General features: G+C 46.6%; 1 protein-coding gene across 3 annotated transcripts in view; it reads right to left on the bottom strand.

The window, feature by feature from the left end:
- Window positions 1–433: 433 nt before the first annotated feature.
- Window positions 434–24,578, bottom strand: part of TRANK1 (tetratricopeptide repeat and ankyrin repeat containing 1) — a 97,837-nt gene continuing 73,692 nt past the window's right edge. For all 3 annotated transcript variants that reach the window (XM_019727660.3, XM_088798281.1, XM_074312636.2), the window contains 9 exons: window positions 21,274–21,420; window positions 19,924–20,080; window positions 17,239–17,327; window positions 14,978–15,081; window positions 14,738–14,870; window positions 9,490–9,635; window positions 3,791–6,840; window positions 3,225–3,323; window positions 434–2,011 (listed from right to left, as the gene is read on the bottom strand). In XM_019727660.3, the coding sequence (XP_019583219.3) occupies window positions 1,914–2,011; window positions 3,225–3,323; window positions 3,791–6,840; window positions 9,490–9,635; window positions 14,738–14,870; window positions 14,978–15,081; window positions 17,239–17,327; window positions 19,924–20,080; window positions 21,274–21,420 (4,023 nt within the window). In that variant the 3' untranslated portion in view covers window positions 434–1,913. The remainder of the gene's footprint in view (window positions 2,012–3,224; window positions 3,324–3,790; window positions 6,841–9,489; window positions 9,636–14,737; window positions 14,871–14,977; window positions 15,082–17,238; window positions 17,328–19,923; window positions 20,081–21,273; window positions 21,421–24,578) is intronic.

The following is a 24,578-nucleotide window of genomic DNA, read 5'->3' as shown; positions in this document are numbered from 1 at the left end:
TCCAGCCCCAAGGGTGGTGCCATGTTTAGGCATTCAGGGAGTGTTGAACGGATGGGACTTACCCAGGTAACATGGCTTATTAGGGGCAGAACAAGGATTCGATTCCAGGTCTTCTGCCTCCCAGAGCGATGTTGGTGTCAGGGAGCAGTACCAATAGACGACACTGGCAAAACTCTGGACAGTCCACCCCCTGCATGCTTAGGAGCCGCCAGATGGGAAAGAATTTGCACAGGCAGGCCCTCAGGAGACTGAGACCAGCCGTGAGCCCTGGGCTGTGCTTTATTTCTCTGTCCCCGGATGTCTTCACTTCAGAAGGCACAGCAAGCTTCTGCCCTAGTCAGCCTCAACCAGCTGACCAGAAAGAACCAGCCACAAGATGTACCCCTTTACTCTCTGCGTGGAGATTAGACATAAACAAATGGACAGCATCATGTAAGAGAAATGATTTAACTTTATAAAAATGTGATAATACAGCAAGATTTGATTTTTTTTTCCTTTTTTTTCTGGCAAGTGAAGTTTATAAAAAACACCTGGAATAAAAATTAGAAACATAACCTAATAAAAATTAGAAACATAAACATTTCAAGGAAAGAGAGTCATTAGGAAAGCAAGGAAGAGAAAACAATGAGCAGCAAAAGCAGCAGCAACATGGGGAGAAAGTTGGTTCTGTGGTGACAACAGAAACAATGAAGGGCCAAGGCGAACCTGACCTTTCCCACCAGGCTGAACTGAGGGGCTGGGAAAAGGGTGGGCAGTAATCAGAGAGGCATGAAGGCTTTCCAAATGGGACTGTAGTGATGGCTGCTGGCCCAGGGGGGTGGGAGGAGAAAGCACTGGCCTCCCACAGACAGACCCACGCCCCACCCCTCCTCTTACAGGGCCTACCAGCCACAGGGCAGTGATTCACAGCTATATTCCCTAGGGATCGGCACTATAAGACTGGCTTCCCTTTGTGTCCGCTTGTCCCTCACCTGCATCTCTGCAAGTCACTGTCCCACCGTGGTGAGCTCAGTGGGACAAACCTCATCAGAATGTCAACCTGAGCTAGGATGACAAACTTGCCTGGGAGAACCAAAAGAACTAGATATACCAGGCTACATACAAAACACTGTTTGAAATGTCGGTACCATAGCCAAGGTAGAGTTAGGACCACCTTGGAGAGGCAAGCCGGGAAGCCCCTGGCCAACACCCCCCAGCCTTTCCTTCTAGGGGGAAGGTCCTGAGGTTGGCCACCCAAAGGACGCTGGGGGAACTCTTGACTACATTCTGAGGTAGTCTAACCATAATGTGCACAGGTAGCAGAGAATGGGGGAGGGGAGGGGACGGAAGGCAGAAAAGTTACCACAGAGAGAAAAGGCAAACATATATAACAGAACAAACTATGCTACAAGTAGGCTCAGAGATGACCAGGATGGGACTTGGGGGCAGGGGTGGCCGACAGTAGGGCCCACACAGACTGGGCACACACAGCTCTTGCACTACTCGATGTTGCAGCAGTGGAAAAGGAGATGAGGGGATCTGTGGAGGCATTTCCTGGCCCAGGACAGTGGCAACTGAAGTGAGGGGCGTCCCTCCTACTAACTCCAGTCGTGATGGGGATGAGCCAGAGAACTTGGGGCCTTTGGGGTGAGGAGCTATCCCTTCAATGATGACTCTTCTCATCTGTCATGTTTTAGGGGAACTAACACTGCTGGACTTTTACTGGGAAAGCATTAGAGGTCCCTGCTCTGAGGGAGCAGCCAGGCCCTAAGCCACCACAGAAAGAGAAGCAACGGGAACAAAAAGCAAAGAGGTTGCTAGACTCCCCTACTTTTTAAAGCTGCTTTACATTCTTTTTCTCCTCAGCCGCAGCACTCAGAATTCTAAGTCAGGATGGAATGTTCTGAAGGTTGAGGCAGTTGTGGGGACCTTCATTATTTCCTCTGCTTCCCACATTTCCGGGCACGTCTTCTAGGACGGAGCTCACCAAAGTCTTCAACTTCATTTTCGTAATCATTTTCCTGAATGATGCCTGTTTAAAAAGCAACAACAACAGCAAAAAAAAAAAAAAGAAAAAGAAAAAAAACACAGAAAAGAATAGAAACAAAGTGTAAGTATAGAATGGTGATTCCCCCCCCACACACATACACACCCCCACCCCATGCACTGCAAAATATAACAAACTAGTAAAACCTAATGTTGCTGTAATTGTTTTAAAGTAAAGGGGCCTTCTGCCAGGGTGCCAGCAAGAGAGGATTTTTCTTCCAGTACTGACGTTGCCTCCCAGGATGAGCTGAAGCCAAAGTAAACGCTCTTCTCTAGAAGGAAGTTCTCTCACAGGCTGGTTCCTCTGGCCTTATTTTAAAGGCCCTTTAAACGAAAGAAGTGAAACAAAACCTAAACTCAACCACACACTTTAGTTGATATACGTCATCTTCCTTTTGAAAGAATCTTAAAAATCACAGATCAGGCAGAGACTATATTCTAAAGACTTTTTTTATTGGGACAGATATTTGTGCCAGGTCCCCTCAAGTTTTCCAAGCTCTGGGGTCTGGATTTCCTGGTAGCATCTGGATTAAAAGGACTCACAGAAGAACAATATAAGGCAGGTGAAATACTCAAGAGCTAGAAGAAAAGAGGTGGGGCCAAGGGGTCAGCAGTTGGAATGGGCAAGAGGGAAGACTTTCCAGATCACAAAGAACTTGGCAACATAGTTCTGTCAGGAGAGAAACTCATTCTACACAGGCCTTTACGGCTCTGCAGGAAGATGCATGCAAGTTGCCCCAATGATTTTGTTTGTTTTGTTCACCAAAGTGTTCTTTTATATGCCCAAGCCCAGAACGGTATTAATCCACACTAAATACTCAATAAATATTCATTAACTTACACAAACGGTTGACACAGGCAAACATTTATCAAGAGATGGCTTTGCAATACTTTGTGTAACCTTGGGAGTCACTGTTTTTTAGCGGGAGTAGTGACTGAACGTCACTGATAATAGCTCTTGAGTGGCAAAAGAGGTTTTTGAAAAAGCAACTAACTTAAGCCCAGAATAAGGCCCTCACAAGTCAGGTGGAAACACTCAGATTCTATGTTGCTAATAATTTGATTAGGGGGCAGATGCTCCCAGACGGAGAGCGGTCACTGCTGACATCAGAGGCAGCCCCACTTCAGATTGACCTGAAAGTCGGCACAGCCAAGAACCCCAAGACCCAGAGCCTTGCCAGGGATAAAGGACTCCTCACCTTCCTCCTTTAAGTGGACTTCTGTTTTCTTCAGCCACTCCCGTGCATCCTTGACTGACGGGATCAGAATGTTGACAAGCCGCGTCATCATTTCCTCCGCTATGGGAACCAAGGAATAAGGGATCTGAGTGAAGGGGCCACTGTAGGGGCATGGACCCCCAGTACTAGAGCCAAAGCCCCCACCTCCCAAGAGTTTTCTCTGTGCTTCCCTGAGGAGAACGACAGGGTAAAAAGACCCACTGCTGCCTTCTGCCGCCAAAAGCGAAGTCCTCAAAACTTGAAACATTCTCTCTATATCCTCTCCATAGACTTAGTTAGCAAGCCCTTTACTTATCTGTGGTGCCAGGGGAAACCATCCTGGCCCAAGATAATCCGTCAGTTTAACGGGGGAAAGGGTGGTCCCAACCATGGGTTTTGCTCAAATTTGAGAACACACGGTCCTCGCTTGCGTTTCTGCAAACACCAAGTTCCATCAGGCCCAGGTCAGACAAAGGGCTGACTCTGACGTGTGTTCTCAAAGGCCTGGTCTAACACCCTGTGGGCCCCCCTTTCCCGGGGCCCCTTACCACCAGCCCAGGCCTTCCGCCTGTACAGATCCTCCACTGTATCCGAAACCTTCTTGATGTTCTCTTGGACCTTCCTCTGCAGCATGTGGCTCTGCTCTTTGGAGCCCAGGTGACTGCGGATCCACACGCTCTGCTCAATATCCTGCACCACCAGCTTGCCCTCGTCAATGGCCGGATCCACCTTGTCACGGAAAAATTCAGCATATTTCTGGTAGGCCATCTGCTGCCTCTGGTGGCCTTCTTGGCGGATGTGCTGCTCGTAAGTCTCGCTATTCCTCTCCCGACCTTCCTTGTCGTCCAGCTCGGCCCCGGAAAGGGCCACAGTCTCTGAAGGATCTCCCTCGAAGTCTTTACTGGGGCTGAAATAGTTCTCAGGACCTCGGGTGAACTTCACTCCACACAGGTCACACTGGGTCCTGTCGATGTCGGCCTTTTTGAAGTTCCCAGTCCCGGGCTCCCTGGCCTCCTCCCTGAAGCACTCTGTCGGGGCATTCACCCTTCTCCTCCAGCTGATGCACAGGGACACCACCAGGCACACTCTTCTCAACTTCTGCTGGATGGAAGCCTTCCGCTGCCTCTGGGAAAGGATGGTGGCGAGGAGGTGATCTCGGTCTTCTAACGCCAGCTCATCCGTCTCGTTCTGGTCAAACTCACACTCCGGTTCGGCAGAGTAGTCCACAGGGTCCACACAGAGCAGGCGGTTTAGTTTGACCTCCTCGTGATAGAGGCCGCGGACCAGGACCCCTTTGGTGTGCACACTGTCCCACCGCCAGCAGCAGTCCACCAGGTACTCTTCATCTCGCTCAAAGAGCAGGTCTTGCAGCGCTTCTGCCACAGACTTCACACTGGCTGCCATCAACACCTGTTTCACCACTTTCAGGAGCCTCTCGGGAACCTGGCCCGGGCAATCCATGCTCATCAGCTGCAGCCTCCTCTCGATCTCCTGGAAGTGGCCATGCAGAAGAGATTTGCAGAACGGCTGCAGAATGGCCTCTGCATTCACCAGCATCACCAAGCACAACACCAGGGTCCGCTCTGCCTCCCCAGAGACCACGTAGTCTATGTCAGCGAAGGCATCGAGCAGGACGTTGAAGTCCATATTCTCGTAGCCGCATAGCACCTTGGCAAGGTAGGAGAGGTGGAACCGGAAATCCTGAACGGCTCTTGTCACATCCTTAGGTTTGTACTCCTGAATGATGGAGAACACGTCCCCGAGCTCCTTGTCCTTCTTGCTGCACAGAAACTCCCAGTAGTACAAGAGCGCAAGGTAGCTCTTGGGGAGGCACAGGATGGTGTTCTTCCGGAGGCGGGCCAGGACCACCCCACAGTGGATGAACTGGAACTCCAGCAGGGCCACTGTGTTTGCAATGCTGGGGATGAGTGGTGCTTTGCACCGCTTGACAAGGACATTCATGAAACGGAAGAAGAGCCTCTTGTAGTTCTCTGGGTTCCTGTACACGTAGAACTGGTCGATGCAATTCTCCAGCAGCCGGATGAAGCACAGGTGGGTCTTCTCGGTACTCGCGTCATCCTTGTTGGGTACCAGCATGCCGAATTTCCCTTCGATTCCTTTCATCCTGCTGCCTCTCCCTCTGCCCCGTTCCTCTTTTTCAGACTCTAGAGCTTTGAGTTCTCTGTGGTAATCGTCTTCCTCCTGGCGCAGCAGCTTTTCAAACTCCTCCGGGTAGTTGGAGGAGGGAAGGAAAGCCTGCATGGCGCTCAGCCACAGGTCTGTAGATTCCCGGCGGCCTAGGGCCCTTTCATTTTGAAACAGAAAATGGATGTATTCTTTCAGAGCAAACTTGTAAGAGCGGAAGGATTTGTAATTTGGTTTGAGGATTTCTTTGCATGCCACGGGGTTTTCTGACAACACTCTTTGATGGAAATGCTTAGGGAAGAGGACATTCAGGAAGGATTTGCAAAGGTGATACGTATCCGTAGACAAAATATAATCAATTTCTCCCAGTTCTTCAGCTAAGATTTTAGGGAACACTTCTTTGGCTTCCAAAAGCAATCCATTGATTGCAACCAGGTGCATTTTTGACTGAACCAAACACCTGGCCTCACAACGCCGCAAAGGCCTATGGAAATCTTCACAGTTTTTATCCTCACATTTTAAGCCAACAATAAACCTCATGCAGATGCCCGGGTAGTTCTTCCCAAGCAGTTTCCGTGTGATCTGACACAGCCTGCTCAAAAGGTGTTTGTTTAGGGCTAATTTCACTTGGTCAGTCATTATCAAGAAATGGTCTTTTGTCTTCTTCTCTCTCAAGTTCAAATCCAGGTCAAAAATTTTTCTTAATATGGGTCCAGGATCGTTCTGAGCTATCTGGCAATATTTGGCATCTACCTGAGAAATCCCAAAAAACTCAAAGCAAGACTTGACCATATCCTTCTCAGCATTGTTGGTCACTCTTTTGAGGGCCCTGACCAGATTGAGCAGGACTTCCAAGCCCCCCGGAGCCAGGGCTAGAACCTTCTGAGGCTCAGCTTCACGCTGGTTGGTGGCTTCGTAGAGCGCTTCCACCACTCCAGCCGAGTGGTTGAGGTTGTCAAACTTAAAGAAGGCATCCTTGAGTTTCTGGAAGTCTCCCAGGATTACCCCCAGCAAGAACTGGGCCTCAGCAATGCCGGACAACTGATTGGTTTGATAGCAGAGATCAAGGGCTTCTTTCAGAATGTCCTCGGTACGTTTTACATCCAAATTCCTGGCTACATTGAGGCGGGCAACCCCCAGAAGACATGAGGCCTGAAAGTCCTTGTCAGCAGTGAGCCTGGCAGCTTCCAGGAGGCAGCCATGTTGCTTCATAAGCAAAGCAGCATCTTCTCTCCGACCTTCCCTGTTCAGCAGGTCTGCAGCTTCTGTGAGCCGTTTTCGAGACTTCAGGAACACCAGCTGGTCATCTATGTCTAGCTTCGAGAGGACAGCCATCATCTCCTTGATCTTATTGGCACTCAGGTACTTTGCTGCAGCTTCTAAGTAAAACTGACTGGCAGAATAGGAGAGCTTGGGTTTGGGAAGGGTCTTGGCCCTTAGCATTTCTTCATACCTACAATGACAGATGACACAAATGAGAGCTCATTGTCACCCAACCAATAGAAAATGTCCTCCAAAACATAGCACAGAGAAACTTAAATGAAATAAATTACAAAATAGGACCTCAACTTATCCAACATCTTTATAAATGCTTCATTTTACAACGATAAAATTAATTCTTTATTTTCCAAAGGAGCCAAGTATTAGTGTGTTTGATTAGTGAAATACAATGGAGTTGCAACCTAAGTAACCAAAACTTAAGTCTGAAAGTCAATCGCCAGTGCAAAAATTACGCAGTCAAAAGTATCCTTGAAAAAATAAATCCCTTACACTTTCATAAAAGCATGATAATCCTTTTGGGTATACAAACCTATTCAGTTTGATACGTGATTAATGAGAGAGGAAGAAGATGGGGGTTGCACACTCCAGCAATTGCATTAGTCTTCCTCTAATTAATCAACCTGTGATTTCTTTCTTTTGCCAGGTCTGTATGGGGTTGAGTTAGTGTAAGATTAATGAACTTCTGATCAAAGTCCATATATCCCACACTACCAGTTTTCAAGGCATTGGAACAATCCGACAAAACATACTTACTTTTGAACTCTCACATTGGGACAAAATTCATTTCCTCACAACCAGAGAAGTGGCCAGGGACCTTGTGATGCCTCAGGTTATCCTACAAACATCAGATTTCCTAGTACAACAGGCCCTCTGTGAATGGGGTATAAATGAAGATGAAGAAAGGGAATATACTTCTCATGCGAGCATCGGCTGATGGAGTAGGGAGCATTTTTAGCAAGTTTAAGGAACTACCTAGGTCTTTTCTTTTCAAATCTAATATGTCCAGTTAGCAACTGAATTTTGAGTTACACCAGTTAGCAACTGAATTCTACATCCAGTACACACGGCATTCAAAGGACACTCAGATAAATCTAGTGAGAAACTCTAGTTAATATTCAGACGACTACACTTAGATCTCAACTCAACACATCATTAAAAACTCAGTTGTGTACCTTAAGAAAGCTGAAAAAAAATAAAGTACAGAGGGACCCAAAAAAATGTTTCTGGGGAAAAAAAAAAAATCGATGCTTATTCAATGCTCTATTGGAAAAGTGAGAAGGTTAAATAAATAATTAAAAGTATTAAAAAACAAAACAAAAAAACTCTCCATCAGTTTTGTCATACGAACTCACAAGGAATTGGCCTGGTCCATTACTCACACCATTGCATAGCACCCTGATAATTGGGAACACAATAAATGCTGCAGCTGGCACCTGTTCTAGAATGATAGTTTGTGTCCCCAAAATTCCTGTGTTGAAGCCCTGACCCCTAGTGTAACTGTATTTGGAGATGAGGCCTCTAAGGAAGTAATTAAGGTTAAATAAAGTCATAAGGTTAGAGCCCTGATCCGACAGGATTAGTGTCCTTATAAGAAAAGACACCAGAAAGCAAGTTCCCCCGCCCCACCCCCTCCACTCCCACATGTGCTACCAAGAAAAGGCCACATGAGGACATAGAGAGAAGGCAGCCAGCCCCCTGCAAGCCAGGAGGAGAGCTCACACCAGTAACCCTATTGGCTGGAACCTTGATCTTGGACTTCTAGCCTCCACAACTATGAGAAAAGGAATTTCTGTTGTTGAAGCCACCCAACCTGTGGCATCTTGTTAGAGCAGTTTGAGCTGACTAATATAGACTCATTGTGTGTATCAGATGCATGATGGGCCCAAAGACCTGGATAAAGGAATATGCTCAATTACCAACCATGGCACTGGACACCTACTTTTCCATTTCCAAAGATAAAACAATTTCTTTATCTAGGTGCTGGTTATGCAAGTGTATTTATTGTGAAAATTATGTGCCCATTTTAAAATATATGTTATACTTTGATAAAAGTAAACTTAAAAATTAAAACCTAAGGGTTGAACCTCTGGAGCAATTATGTTTATTTTGTCACATGTATAACTTGGTGTAAAGCAAAACAGAACCAATCCACAGCCTGCTTTCCCAGGAGCTATGTGTGAACTCAAACCCCTGCCAAACAGAAAGGCAGAAAAGCAGACTCTGTAATTCTAGCTGTCTCATACCACCAGGGAGATCTCCTGGGGGACGCCAACCTCATGCTGTTTCTAGATTCCTTGTCAACCATTAACTCCACCCATCTCCACTTCACCTCTGGAATATCAGCTAAAGGCTCGAGGAGGCTTCCGACGTGTCCTGCAATTGAGGGTACATGTACATACGTATCATACACACACGTGTAAGTGCGTGGATGAGCATCTGCCAGGAGATCACGACGAAGCAAAGTCCTGACTGCCCCCTAGTGCTCTCATCTGTATCCATCCACCCAACAGCGAAACTCAACTCAGCAGGTAAAGGTGAGAGGACAGAACCACTAAGCACAAACCTGCTGTGCATGTTCTATGCATATACGCACTCAGAATACACCCTTCACCTTCTTTGGTTCCTGTGTCGAAGCTTAGAAGGAGAAAACAGAGTCCTCCTCTCGGGAAGCTCTTGACCCAGCACCAAGAACACCACTCCGGTGGAAGGAGGGTGACATGGTCCACGCACTGCAGAACAGGACAACACCACCTGGGGCAGGCTGCCCCTCCCCACCCCCCCTGAGAGTAGGCGGAGGGAGGAGGGAGAGAATAAAACCTACCTTTCCACTGCAACAGCAGCCTCTTCATAAAGCTCCTCTTGACAGTACATTTTGAGGGCTTGATCAAATTCCTGAATCTGCTCAAAGCATCTGAAAGCATCTTGGTAGCGTTGGCTTCGCTTGTAGAAGTAGGCGGCATCTCTTATCTAGGACAGAGTAAAATTTTCCTCGTAGAGTATTCGTAACATAACTTTTTATCTTAAAAATACACCAACACCTTAAAGAATAAAGAGGATGGTCATATGGCTTCCAATTTGTTAGCATCTAGGTAAAAACACTAAAGCATAGCTACTGTTAGGCAAACTAATTCTTTATAGGGAAAAAATAAAGTTAAATCCCAATATCACGCCATACACCACACACAAAGTTAAGCTCTGGACGGCTCAGAGACCTAAAGGGGAAAGCTATTGGAGGAAAATGTATAAGAATATCTTGTGACCTTGAGGGAAAAGAGGTCTTCCACAAAACCCAAAACACACAAACTTCAGGAGAGAAACTGATGGATTTGATTACGACAAAACTGTTCAACAAAGGCCATGAGAAATACAGTTAACGGAGAGAAGACAAACATTAACATCTAGGTCAGCATTGTCCAATCGACCTTCCTGTGAAGATGGAAATGTCCTGGATCTATGTATCCAGTATGGCAGCCATTAGCCCCGTATGAACAGTGAGCATGTGAAATGTGGGTAAAGCAACAAAGGAGCTGAATTTTATGTTTCATTTCATTTTAATTAATTTTAATTGCCACATGTGGGTAGTGGCCACTGTACTAGGCTGGGCAGGTCTAGAATATTAAATGGATTCTGGCAACCACACACACACACACACCCACACGAAAGAAAAGAAAAGAACAAAAGATTTTTCAGAAAATTAGGCAAAGGATATAGACCAGCAATTCACAGCGGGGGAAACTTGAATGACCAACAGATAAATGAAGATGTTCAACCTCACTAATAATCAGAGAAGCACAAACTAAAACCACAGTGGGAGACATCCACCAGGTTTTGAAAAAATTAGGAAATCAATACCCACTGAACCTGGTTAGGGATGTGGGGCACCACTGTTCTGGAAGCCACGTGGCTCTCACTTTCACTTACGGAGTGAAGTATATGCATACCGTGGGGCCAGCAAGCCCACTTCTAGCAGAACACCCCCTGGTCTCAGACGCCTGGAAGGAGATGCACTGCGGCACCGTTCAGTGTGTGGCAGCCAGGAGTTGGTGGCAATTTGGGCGTCCACTAGTAGGGAAATGGAAAAGTCAAATGCAGTGGATGCTGACTCTACAATACTATCAGCGGTCAGAAACCTGGCCAGACCGTAACACTACAGCAGGAGGCGGAAAAAGTGAAAAACAGAGCAAGATGTTATTAAGATAAGCTTAAAATATATAGGTGTAGAAAATACTACTACTTATTCTTCCATTATGCATGCATATGGGAACATATATTAAATGTATTGGGATGGCTGCCGGTGAGAAGACAATGGGAATGGAGACTGGCTATGAAGAGGAAGAGGATGAACAAAGTAAAATGCCGTGAACGTGGCCTGGTACCCACCAAGGGTGGGTTGGCTGTGAACCTATAGAAGCCTATACTCCACTCCTCTCCCTCTCCCACTGCCCATTCAGCCACGAGTAATCCTGTGTGCCTGGCTCTCCCAGCATTTCCCAGACACCACCCCTTCCCACCACCTCCACCACCACCACGACATTCCAAGCCACATATCTCGGCCTCAGCCACCACTAGACTCTCCTAACTGACCTTCTGCTTCTACGCTTGCTGCCCACAGACCTCTCCACAGGGCCTCCGAATAATTCGCTTCATGTCACGCACCAGTCAGAACCTCCTCTGGCTCCCCACCACACGTGAACAAAATCCAGTCCCTACCATGGGCCACGAGGCCTTACCTGATTGGTTCCTGCCACACTCTCTTGTTCATTTTACCATTTCTGTCCCGCTCACTCTGCTCCTGCCAAACGATTCCTTGCTGTTCTTCAAACTCATCCACACACTCCCACTCTGACGCCTTTGCCTGCAGGGACCCTTGCCCTGCCGGGCCCTCCAGAAATTATTCTCATAGTCTCTGCTCAAAAGTCAGCTCCCTGACTGCCCTGTGTCTAAAACACCAACCCCTCTCTCCTCTCATCTGGCCCTCATCATCGCTCATCTTATATACCACTGGCTTATCTATCATCTCCCTCCCAGGGGCAGAGGCCTCTGCTTCCTGGCCTGCTGGTCAATGAGCACCCATAGTGCCCGGTACACAGCAGGAGTCCATCTGCTTATTGAATATTTAACAATATTCAACTCTGCTTGATGCACCTGAGATCCAAAGAGACAACAAAATCAAAGTTAAATGAAACCAAATACCTATGCCAGGCCCTCTAATAAATTTTAGCTGGGTTTTATTTAAGGAGACACAGTACAGGAAGGGCCAAAGTATACCCAAGATTCAGGTGTGAGGTTCTTCTATGTCTAGAGACCTCACGGACTGGGGAGCTCCTAGACCCATCTTGCCACATCAATAAAACCCCATAATTAGTACATCTAACCACCCATCTCCTTTCCTCTTCTTGACAAGGCTGAGTACTCAGAGAAAAATCCTAGAGTGTGGCCCTACTCGGTGCCCAGTGTGCACACAACTGGAGTGAGAAGAGGGAGAGGGGAAGGCTCTAAGAGGCAGCTCCCCACTCAGGCCCACTCTGCTCCAAGGGCCTTGAGAGGTTTCCAGGGAAACCAGTGTTGCTCTCTGGAGAGAGGCAGGAAGCAGGTGAGGCAGAGGAATCCCTGAAAGGAAATCTTACACTCCCGTGGCCCCCCTCACAAGCATTTCTTCCCAGGGGTAGCACAGATTTAGGGGCTGGGAACAGGGAAGTGATTGGCTTAAGGATTTGGGCAAAGGCTGCTACCACACTGGTCAATTTGAGTCAGACTGGTTAGTTTGGTGGGATGACCACAAGAGGTCTGAGCCTGGCTGAGGCTCAAACGCCCTTCCAGAGAGAGGCCTAATCAAAAAAAAAAAAAGAAAAGAAAGAAAAGAAAGTGATCTGACTCTTTCCCTGGGTGGGGCTTGGAATGTACTGGTGAGAGAGGGTAGACACCAGTGGTCAGGCCTGTGAAGTGGAAGGGAAGAGGGAACGTGCCTCTAGGAGCAGAGTGGCCTCATATTCTGAAGGCACTGAGGTCCTGGAGAAGGGAACGTGGGCTATTCTGTGGCCTCCTGGTTCCCACCACCCTGCCCCACTTTAGAGGCAGAGCTTGGCAGGCTGGCGGAGGCAAGGTGAGCAGATAAACAAGGGGTCTCTGGTGCAGCCATGACAGGTTCTGGTAGGCAAAAAGGGGAAAGTGAGAGGCTTAGGCCTGTCCCCTGTAGTTGTCACTGCTTGGGGTCCAGACGGTGGCACTGAGATTGGAGGGAGGGTGCTAAGGAATATGGAAAGGCTGGAAACTATTCTAGTTCCTGGAATCTTAAGATCTAAACTTTCACCTACACTGAAATCCCTACTCCATCCTCATTTCCCTCACAGTCACATCCCATAATAAACATGGGACAGGGCTGGCAGCATTGGGGGCACACATCAAACATCCCATTAGGTCCCCCCATGCCACCCAGTGCCTGGGATGCTCTGAGGATCCAGGACTTACTACATTTCACATACAGATGTGCAAACCCACCCCCCTACTAGAGGGTCATAAAGCCCATGGGGGGGGGGGAATGTTCCAGCCACAGCTGGGCGCCTAGAGCACCGTTTCTCATGCCACCTGTGGGGAAGGACCAGATAGATAGTTTTACACATCCAATCCATCACAACTGATACATTAAAAGTGAATCTTATGGGCGGCCAGATGGCTCAGACAGTTAGAGTACAAGCTTTTAACAACAGGGTTGCAGGTTCGATTCCTACATGGGCCAGTGAGCTGTGCCCTCCACAATTAGGTTGAAGACAATGAGCTGCCGCTGAGCTGCTGGAGGGGCAGCCAGATGGCTCAGGTGGTTAGAGCGCGAGTTCTCAACAACAAGATTGCAGGTTCAGTTCCTACATAGGATGGTGGGCTGTGCCCCCTGCAACTAAAGATTGAAAACAGTGACTGGACTTGGAGCTGAGCTGCACCCTCCACAACTAGATTGAAGGACAACGATTTGGAGTTGAGGGGCCCTGGAGAAACACACTGTTCCCCAATATTCCCCAATTAAAAAAAAAAAGAACCTTGTAATGTACAGCATGCTGATGCAAGTTAATAATGCTGTATTGTATATTTGAAAATTGCTAAGAGAGGAAATCCTAAAAGTTCTCCTCACAAGAAAAAATATCGTAACTATGGGTGGTGATGGATATTGACTAAACTTATTGTGGCGATCATCTCACTATATATATATATATATATATATATATATATATATGTATCAAATTACTACGCTGTGCACCTGAAACTAATACACTATTATATGTCAATTATAACTCAATAAAACGATGAATCACTAAGAAAAGTATCCCCACTTGGATGTCACAGAAACGCCAAATGGCTATAAAAATTTGTTACTACTTCCTTTCACCTTCTGCGTTAATCTTATCTCAGACAAGTAAGAGTGTGTGGCCCCCTGCCAGCCTGCCGACCACTCTGTGAGTAGCCAGGCCATCAGCTCTGTCCAACAGAGCTTTCTGCGAGGATGGAAATGTTCTATAACAACGAGCACTTGAAATGTGGCGAATGAGGCTAAGGAACTGAATTTTTAATTTTATTTACAATTTTCATTAACTTAAAATTTAAGTTAAGTAGCCGCATGTGGCTAGTGGCTGTTAACCTGGTGGGTAGTTCCAGAGCAATTAATTACTGGGAACGTAGAAAGACCGCCGTGTAAATGCCAAGCCATTCACCCAGGCAGACCCCTGACTGTGAACATAGAGGAAGAGAAGGCAGAAATATTGTGGAGCCCATCACCCCTTTGATCAGAACACTTGGCCTCCTCATTGTTAGTATCAGTTCTCAAACATTCCCACAGACATGAACACTACACACACACACACACACACACACACACACACACACACGTGCACACGCCTATGGAGCCATCTAAACACGAGCATGTAGAGAAAGAAGGGCCATCCTAGAGTCAACCGGGCCGACTTCTCTCTCTTTGGAGGACTGGAGCCCCTTCCTGACACAAACAGAGGCAGAGAGCCCACCCCTCAACCTGCCCGAGGACAGTATAATTCTCCCCGGAGCAGCTGTGGGCTGGAGCGTACCTTCCCAAGCCTTTCGCACAGCTGACCAGAGAGCTGGAACTCCTTGGCGTAGCTCAGACACTTAAGGGACAGCTTTGGCTCATTGCACTCCAAATAAGTCTTAGCCAGTTCCAAGTAAGCCACTTGCTTTTCCCTGGGATGGGGGGGAACAAAACAGTTTCCGTGAACTGTTGACCTGACACCAACATATTTACCTGCTGATCTCATCAGAGCAAATCCGAAATGACCTGAGACTCTTACTTGGGGCTGACTTTCTTAGATTTCATATTCAGGGCGGTGTTGTGGGCCAGTGCCAGTTTCTCCTTCTCAAACGCACCCCCTTTTTGGTAACACTTGGCTGCAACCTGGAAAAGGCAAACGGTTTCAAGAACCCACAAGGTAATGGAGGTGACATACAGAACAAGAGTTAGAGCGGGCATTCTGTGTTTGCACTGACAAAGCACTGAGTCTCACCCCAGCCCAATCTAAGAGGGAGGAGCAGGAAGGTGCTGTAAGCTAAAGACAACAGCCTCTGAGGACAAAGCCCAACAATGTTACCACTAACACTTCACACTCAAAGGTTCCTTCTGGAAGTACCCAGTAGCCGTGGAAAAGGTACATAATACATACTTTACAGGCGTTCAGTTAATCTTCCATCAACCATGTGTGAGAAGTTTCATCCTCCTCACTGTATATAGTAGCAATCTCAGGTCAGAGACACAGAGTGATTGGCCCAAAGTCACCCAGTGGCTTTTCTGGGCTCAACACAGTTTCTCTCTGGAACCCCATTCATCCCCATCACCTGAGCCAAGAGCCAGCCAACCCCCAGAAGCAACCTGCTTGCTGACTGACAGCTAAGTTCAGACATATGAGTCCCCCAGCTGAGACTAGAAAAACTACTCAGCTGAACTCAGTTTTGCCAACCCACAGAACTACGAGCTACATAAGTGACTTGTTTTAAGCCACTAAGTTTTGGGGTTGTTTGTCATGCAGCAAAAAGTAACTGATAAACCCTAAATAGGAGTTACTTGTTGTAGACAAAACCATTTTTCCTTACACAGGAGACAAAATTCTCCTAAGAATAGGGAAAAAGAAAACTCTGAGAGTTTCTTCTTCCAGGCACGTCAGACAGAAGGCACCTCCAACAGTGGCTTCTAGTAAATTCTGACTTGCAGTTTCATTGTATTCATCACTTCCCAGTACCTTCACTAGGGTCCAACTCTATGAAATTCCAGTGAAAAGAAGAATCATGAAAGCAGCCCTTCAAGGAATCACTGTCTCAAAACATTTTTTTCAGAAGTAGCAAGAGAAATTTCAGGCACTTTCCCTATAACATTCGAGGAGTTGGACCCAAGTCTGACATGTGCACAGAGGCATAGAAAGGAAAGAAAGCACTCTGACCAGAATTCAGTTTCAGGTGTTCTCTCAGGAAGCTCTCCTGCACCAGCATGGGGCACTGCAGGTGCCTGGGAGAGTCAAATCTCAGGGAAATGCGTTCCTGTGTGATCGTGCCTGGGCTGGCAAACACTGCTGGTCAGTTACCCACTCCTCCCTTTCTTGACTGATGGTAGAACCTGCCTGCCATGAAAGACCAGAATTGTCACATGGGACTGCTCTCCCAGACTCCCTTACAGCCAGGCATGGACATGTGACTTAGTGCTGACCAATGAGATGTAAGGAGAAGTCCACCGGGACTTCATGATAAAAAAGATACACGAGAAGAGAGGGTCTGCCCCTCCTTCTTGCTTGGGGTGCTGCTGAGGGAAATGAGGTGCTTAGCCCTGCAGAAGCCATCATGCAACCAGGAGGGGGGGCATCTGACAAACTGCCGGTGACACAGGGAAGAGGTGGAATGAGACTGGGCCCATGCTGACTTTGTTGAGCTGAAGGTGTTTGTGACCTGCAGGCGAAGACATCATTACCATTACATCACGGGAGACACACAGGCCACGGTGCCCCACCTGAGATCATGTGACATGTAGGGATGCCGACTGTGGGGAAAGGGATGGCGCTTTTTATGCTGGTTTCAATATTTCAAGGACTAATGGTGACAACATTCCCTGAAAGAACGCTAGGCTCACTATGATGGCTTGTGGCCGGAAATCAGTCAGTCAGCTCAATCTAGTGATAAAGTTTAACCTGTGCCCACCAGTCTCAAATTGGCCGTGAAGTCCGTGTCTGATCGATTTGGGGGGAAAAAACAAGAGAACGATTTGTTCCAGTTTAAAAAACACCATATGACTACAGCAAAACCTTTTAAGCTTAGAATACAGGAGAAAATAAATAGAAGTATTCCTTAGTGGGGCGAAAGCCATGTCCTTCCGTTTTCCCATCAGCCCATGCTGGCCCTTGGCCAAATGAAGGAGCAAGAGGGGTGACCTGATGTTTCCGAAGAAGTAGCACAAGCACCATTACCCTCGTCCGGTCACAGTGAAAATGTGATGGTGGGAAACCTGCCATGAGGCCTGACGAGGCCACGCATCACAACGACCCCTCCTGTAGCTGCGGGTCTAGCCCCTTACCTTCCAGCACTGATGTTTTGCATAGTATTCCCCTTGTGCAAACCATTCCTCAGGGGTGGAGGTTTTAACAAACATGCTGTCATCCAAGTCTAAAATGAAAAAGCAAAGTGAACTTACTTCTCTTGGCATTTGTTCACTTCAACCTGTTGTTATGGGCTGAATTTTGCCCCCCACCTAAAAATTCATATGTGACATCCTAACCCCAAGTCCCTTGGAATGTGATTGTATTTGGGAACGGGGACTTTAAAAGGATGATTAAGTTAAATTGAGGCTGTTCTGGCGGGTCCTGATCCGATCTGACTGATGTTCTTATAAGAAGAGGAGATTCACACACGCAAAGAGATGTCAGGGGCTCACACAGAGGAAAGGCTATCTAGAAGCCAAGAAGAAAGACCTCCGAAGACACCAAAGCTGCTGACAGCTTGATCTTCGACTTCCAGCCCTCAGAACTGTGAGAAAATAAATTTCTGTTGTGTAAGTCACCCCGTCTGTGGTATTCTGTTATTGGCAGCCTTAGCAAACAAATACACCTGAGTTGTCTTCCTAGCTTTCATTTTAAGATGTAGCTTCACTTACCAGGCCAGGTGGTTGTGGGTTTTGGAAGGAGGATATGGGGGTGAGAAAGGATGCTGTTTGGTTTTTGAACTTTGCTCTACCTTCCTTTTCTACGGCTGTGAATTAGAAGACGATAGCAATTCATAATTCCTCCTTGAAAATCCAAAGCTATGTAGCTCTCAGCAAAGTCCCAAGGTGGGGCCTTAGCAAGGGACAACGTGATAGGATTTTACAGTATTTCCAAATGTGCAGACTTTGCCCTCACCATAGTGAGCAATCTGACACTCCCGTTGGTGGACACAGACTATTGCAAACCACCTGCTGTCAGACCCGTCTGTTATCCTCACTAACCTGCTGGTGACGGGATCAGCTTCCCCTCCCTCAGACCCCTGAGCAACACCAGCTGTGGGTGACACTCCCTGCAGGTCTGAGCCACAGTTTCATCGAGCCCAGGAATGGCAGTGACTACCAGAACGATGCTGACAGCCAAATCTGAGCTGAGAGGGCTAGAGCTATCCAGGCTAATGGATATTAACCGGGGAGCAAGGCAGACACACCAGCTTTATTTAGAAGGTGCAAAAACACACATTAAGCCTTAGAGCCTGACCCCTCCTTGCGGGCTGACAGGCTCCACAGCAAAGATGACTTCGCAGCATCTTGTTCTGGGTCCATATTCACTATTAGTGCCCTGGTGACGTTTTATCCCTACAGCAAAGCCCTGCAGTATCTCTCTGCATAGGGCCAGTGAACTCCGCCAGCACCACGTTGAAGAAACCCACACCACGCAGTCACTACGTTCATCCCAAGCTCCCCTGCACAGCGGGAACAGATGTTCTCAAAGACTTTACCATGTGCAACTTGTAACACAATTAAGACTGTACTTTTTCTTGTATTCGTAATACTATGAAGACAAAATAAATTAGAATCCTTTATTTTGAATTTTTAAAGTAAAGCAGATGCCTATTTTGACAATCTCTTATTATGGGTGCCAGGACATACTTTGAGAATAAAAGGAGTGTAGGGAAGAGTAAAAATGGCCACAGTAGGCCCCACCTACTCGTTTGTCTTTAAGATAAGGAAGTGAAGGCCCAGGGAGAGAAAGTGGGACCTGAACAAGGCCATGTGGCCACACAGCTGGAGGGTTCTTCTAATCAGAAGCTAGGTCAGCCCCAAGCCTTCGAGTTTTCCCATTAAACCACAGCAGTCAGGGCCCAGGAAGAAAACGTCTAATCCCGGTTCCCAAGTCAGACATTGGCTGTAAGCAGAAATAGCCCCCCAAAGAACTGGCTAAAACATGCTGAGGAAACCAGCAGACCCCTCTGTACAGCAGCCAAGCCCTGTGCTTTCCCCTGTCTTTGGAGAAATTAACTGTGTCCTAGAGGGGCCAACTCAATAGCTAAGCCACGACAAAGGACAATTGTCTCCTTCATGAAGGGCTACTGATTTCTCCCCCAGTTATCCTATCAAGAAACCTTCACTCCATTTTTAATTAGCTAGTCTTTGTAAATTATGAAAACAATACATGACAACGGTTTTAAAAAAAACAAACACTACAAACAGCACAGAAGGGTATAAAAGTGAAAAGTGAAAGGTATCCATAGCTCCTCAACAACTCGACAACAGTCAATTCTAGCACCAGAGGACCCACTGTACACAGTTTCGCATTGGTGGACACTTAGGTCGTTTTTAGTTTCTTATAATTACAAATAGACCTGCGATGAACATTGTTGTCCATGTATCTTTGAGATTTTATACAAGATATATCCTTAGAAGTGGAATTACTGGGTCCAAAGGTATGTGCATCCTTTATTTTAATAGATATTGCCTATCAGCTGTCCAAAAGCCCATAATAATTTGTATTCTCCCAACAGAGCCTATTTCCTGCAACCTTTGCCCATGACCCTCACTTTTAAAGGACAATAACAGATCTTCCCCAAAGGAGTTAACCCTTTCGATGCCATTACGACCACACTTTTCCAGCACACCTTAGTAATAAATAGCAACTCTTATTTCTCAGACTAGAAAAGAAAGTGCTTTCAAAAAAACGAAACCCTTTGTACCACACTCTAAGAACAGTTGACAGCAACACGCGTCCTATCCAACAGCAAGAATATTTTGATGAGCCCTTACCTTTATTTTCATCTGTCTTCACCACTTGGACAAAATTTCTTCTATTGAAATATTTGAAAGCAGGAGCCCGCTTCTCTAGGTTCTCATCGAAGATCCAGAGGTTGACCCGAGCCCGTGTGATGGCGGTGTACAGCTGCTTCAGCTCACCATTGAGGAGCTAAAGACAAGATGAAGGACAAAGATGATGAGTGAGCCTTTTGTCTGTAGCGAGCAGGTGACACACTTCAATGGGCTTAAACTCTGATTTGGGAGAAACACGAGGTGTAAATTGTAGAGAAGTCTAGCACCATAGCCTAGGCCATGAAAACCTGAGGAGCTCATTGTGGCCGGAGAAGAAACAGGCAAAGCTGTAGCAGGGAGCACACCATTAGTACAGGACCACTCTTGTGGTCTGCTGTGATTTTATATTTGAAAATATTATAGAGTCATAGGAAGTCGCAAAGATCGTACAAAGAGGTCCCACGTAACTTCCATTCAGTTTACCCCAGTGGTTACATCTTGAGCAATCACTGGAACTGATTTTTAAAAATTAAACCAGTCATATACTTCTATTATATTATAACTATCACTAGAACTAAATGACTCATGATCTACCCCAGGGCTGGGTACTGTGGATATAAGGGGATTCTGACTTGGATGAGGGAGGGTCTATGTGATTAAATAACATTTCAAGACAACAACAGATTTGTGGCTGCCTACAAGTATGCAAAGCTCAGCAGTGATTTAACTTTTGTATCTGCAAAGCCTTAGAGGCATTTACAGAAATAACCTGATAACTGCTATTCTATTTATTTGCTTTATACTTTATATGAGACATGAAACTAGGACAGTAGCTTCTCCCAGTTTTTGCTTTTGCTGCTTCAGTTTTCCATGATGTCACCCTCACTCTCTTGAGGGCCCCATCAATCCCCCTCTGCCAAGAACTCCATAAAACTTCTTAGCTTTGGCCTCCTTCTTGGTGACAAAGCAGAGATGTGAAGGGCAAGGGAGGCCGGATTCCTTAACAGTCAAGGCTCCACTAACTATAGTCCTGGACTTGCCTTCTGAGTTCCTCAGCAGCAACTACAAAATTTCGGAACAGAACCGAGGTCCATAGAGGAACAGAAGGTATAACCCACCCCTTCCACTTTCAGAAAGTGCACCACCTATCAAGCCCAGCTCCCTGCTGAGACAAGGGAGTTTGCCACCACTGAGATCCCTGCCGCTCCCTTGCCATCCTCCACTCCCCGGTGCTGATGCACAGGAAGACCGACCAAGTACCAGGCTCCATCTTTAATCTCATCTTCTCAACCAAGCTTCAGTCACTGGCTCCCTGTCAAAGAAGCGTGTAGACAAATGGCAGAAAATCACCTTGTACATTTCTGGATTCACCATAACAGACCGACCCTGAGACGAGCTGGGTTTCTCCAGGGGCACTTCAGTCAGTGGCTGGTTTTCCCCTCTGGAGTCAGATGATGACGGTACAAAAGAGGAAATGATCTTCCATTCCTTGTAAGCCTAAATAATAATGACAAAGCAAAGACTGACAGAATATGCTTTTGAACTGTACAGGCAGCCTCCATGGGCCTCATGGAGAGTTGAGCCCCGCTTTTCCCAGGGTTGGGACAAGGCCTTCATCCCCAGCTCTGAGGAGGGGGCCATCATATGGCCTCAGAGTGAGGTGAGTGTGCTCAAGTTGCAGAGGCAGAGACCAAGGAAGCTTCTGGGAAAACTTCCCCCAGACACTTGACCAAGACAGCTGACAAGCCAAGCACATGTACCCACTTCCAGAAGGAATGCTAAGAGCAAAGAATTTCAAGAAACAGTACAGAGAGAGGAACCCAGTGTTCTCACCCCTTTTCACAACCTGTTTAAAGAGATGCCATTTAGGGTCAGCTGTTAAGACACATGTGGCAGAATGTTCTAACTAAATTATTCAACCGAGGATGGAAGAAAATTCTGGAGCTGTGGGGTACATTGTGTAAAGACTCTGAGGTCAGAAAGAACAAATTCATATCTCAGTTCTTTCACTTATTAGCTATGTGACCTTGGACAAATTGTTGACTTGTCTCTTCTCCGTCTCATTTTCCTGTTCTTTAAAATGGGGATAATAGAACTACTCAAGTTTGTTGGGAAAATAAAAGGAGATAATCAATGTCAAGTGTCTGACACTATCCTTGATAAATAGTTGGTATTTTAGCCATTTTTCCCTTTACCTAAACTCAAATCCTAAAAACACAGTGACTGTATAGACCAGGAGTGAGCAAATTTTTTCTCTAATGGGTCAGATAATAAATATTTTTGCCTTCGTGGGCCATATGGTCTCTCTGGCAACTACTCAACTCTGCTACTATCGGGCAAAAGCAGCCATAGTCAGTACATAAATGAATGGGCATAGTATGTTCCAACAAAGCGTTATTTTTCAACACTAAAATTGAATTTAATGTAATTTTCATGTGCCACAGACTACTACTTTCCTTTTAATTTTTTTAACCATTTAAAAATGCAAAAACCATTGTGAGCCCACAGGCCATACAAAAATAGGCACTGGGCTGGATTTGGCCCCCAGGGCCATGGTTTACAGACCCTGGTGAAGCTAAAGTGCCCAGATTACGTGCAGTATTTAGAGTTCAGAATTCCTATGACATTTCAATTTCAGACTTCATACTTTACTGTGTCTTGCGAGAGTAGCTAATTAACGCTTCTAGCCATTACGTTTCTATTCCTCAAATGGTGCTACTTGCCACCTATGTACCTTTTCAAGGATGAAAACATGGAGTGGACACAATTCATTACCTCCTTTAAGTTACTCCATAACTTAAACTATATACACATTAGATTAAATGCTTTAAACACTACCTATTAAATGACAATTGTTATGCTACTAACCAATTACGGAATTAATCAACAGGTTTTGGGGTTTTTTTTAAAGATTTTATTGGTGAAGGGGACCAGGACTTTATTGGGAAACAGTGTGTAGTTCCAGGGCTTTTCTTTCCAAGTCAAGTTATTGTCCTTTCAGTCTTAGTTGTGGAGGGCGCAGCTCAGCTCCAGGTCCAGTTGCCGTTGCTAGTTGCAGGGGGCACAGCCCACCATCCCTTGCGGGAGTCGAACCGGCAACCTTGTGGTTGAGAGGACGCGCTCCAACCAACTGAGCCATCCGGGAGCTCCGTAGCAGCTCAGCTCAAGGTGCCGTGTTCAATCTTCGTTGCAGGGGGCGCAGCCCACCATCCCTTGCGGGAGTCGAACCGGCAACCTTGTGGTTGAGAGGATGCGCTCCAACCAACTGAGCCATCCGGGAGCTCCGTAGCAGCTCAGCTCAAGGTGCCGTGTTCAATCTTCGTTGCAGGGAGCACAGCCCACTGTCCCACAACAGCCCACCATCCCTTGTGGGACTCGAGGAATCGAACTGGCAACCTTGTGGTTGAGAGCCCGCACTCCAACCAACTGAGCCATCTGGGAGCTCAGTGGCGGCTCAGCTCAAGGTGCCATGTTCAATCTTTAGTTGCAGGGGGCGCTGCCCACCATCCCTTGCAGGACTCGAGGAATAGAACTGGCAACCTTGCGGTTGAGAGCCCACTGGCCCATGTGGGAATCCAACCGGCAGCCTTCGGAGTTAGGAGCGTGGAGCTCTAACTGCCTGAGGCACCGGGCTGGCCCAACAGGTTTTTTCAAAGAGATATGAATCATCTAATCATTTAAGTAGTTGGAAACTAAAAAAACATCTTCAAGACATATTATGACTATCCTCTTTGTAAAGCTGTTTACACAAATGAATTGTATGCCAAAGAAAGCAAACAAAAGACACATGTGCTCAACATTTGAGAGGCTCTCTTAGCAGACAGCATGAGGCACAGACTGACTGACCTTGGAAGGGCTAGTGAAGCACAGTGTATTTTAAAACTGCTAAACGAGAAGCAAAAGCTGCTCGTATGGCACATGACTAACTGCTCCCATGAATAAAACACATTTGACTTTCAAGACAGAGCCTTTTATGTCCACGAAGACACAAAAACAGAGGCCTGCAGCACTTCTGGCAATAAAGGAAGAAGCATTAAGTCTTCCAGCTTATTTTATTGGGATCAGCCATTGTGAAGGAAAAATGCTTAGATTCTACTACCATGTATCCCCAAAAATTAGACCTAGCTGGACCACCTGCTCTGATGCGTCTTTTGGAGCAAAAATTAATTAAGACCGGTTATTATATTAATTTTTGCTCCAAAAGACGCATTAGAGCTGGTGGTACGGCTAGGTTTTATTTTCAGGGAAGCATGGTAGCAAGCCAAGCATTGTGGGGCCTGCTCCCTAGGCTAGTTAAGCAGCCCATAAAACCTGTGGCTTTCAAAGTCCCTCTGGTCTTATTCACATGAGTGTGAAGGAAAGGACTCCTCACCGGGGCAGAGTGTAAATGGACCCCACAGGAGGAGAGGACGGGGGTGACTGGGAGAAGCACTGCCCCTCTTCCAAATGAGGCAAAATCCTATAAGAAGACTTGGTGCAACATTCCCTGTTTCCTTCCCCGTCCCAGGAGACAGTGCTAGTGACCATGTGGTTGGACAGGAAACAATAAACCCTCTAGAGAGAAGAATCACAATCCAGGGCAACAAGAAGCCCCCTCCACACGTCCGCACCCAACTGACAGGTGCTTTAAAGGGACTGCCTGCCAGAAACATAAA

The sequence above is a fragment of the Rhinolophus sinicus genome, chromosome 5 (genome assembly GCF_057876585.1).
Source record: "Rhinolophus sinicus isolate RSI-liver-muscle chromosome 5, RSI-T2T, whole genome shotgun sequence".
NCBI classification, from domain to species: Eukaryota; Metazoa; Chordata; class Mammalia; order Chiroptera; family Rhinolophidae; genus Rhinolophus; species Rhinolophus sinicus.
This window is presented reverse-complemented; position numbering and strand designations above follow the sequence as displayed.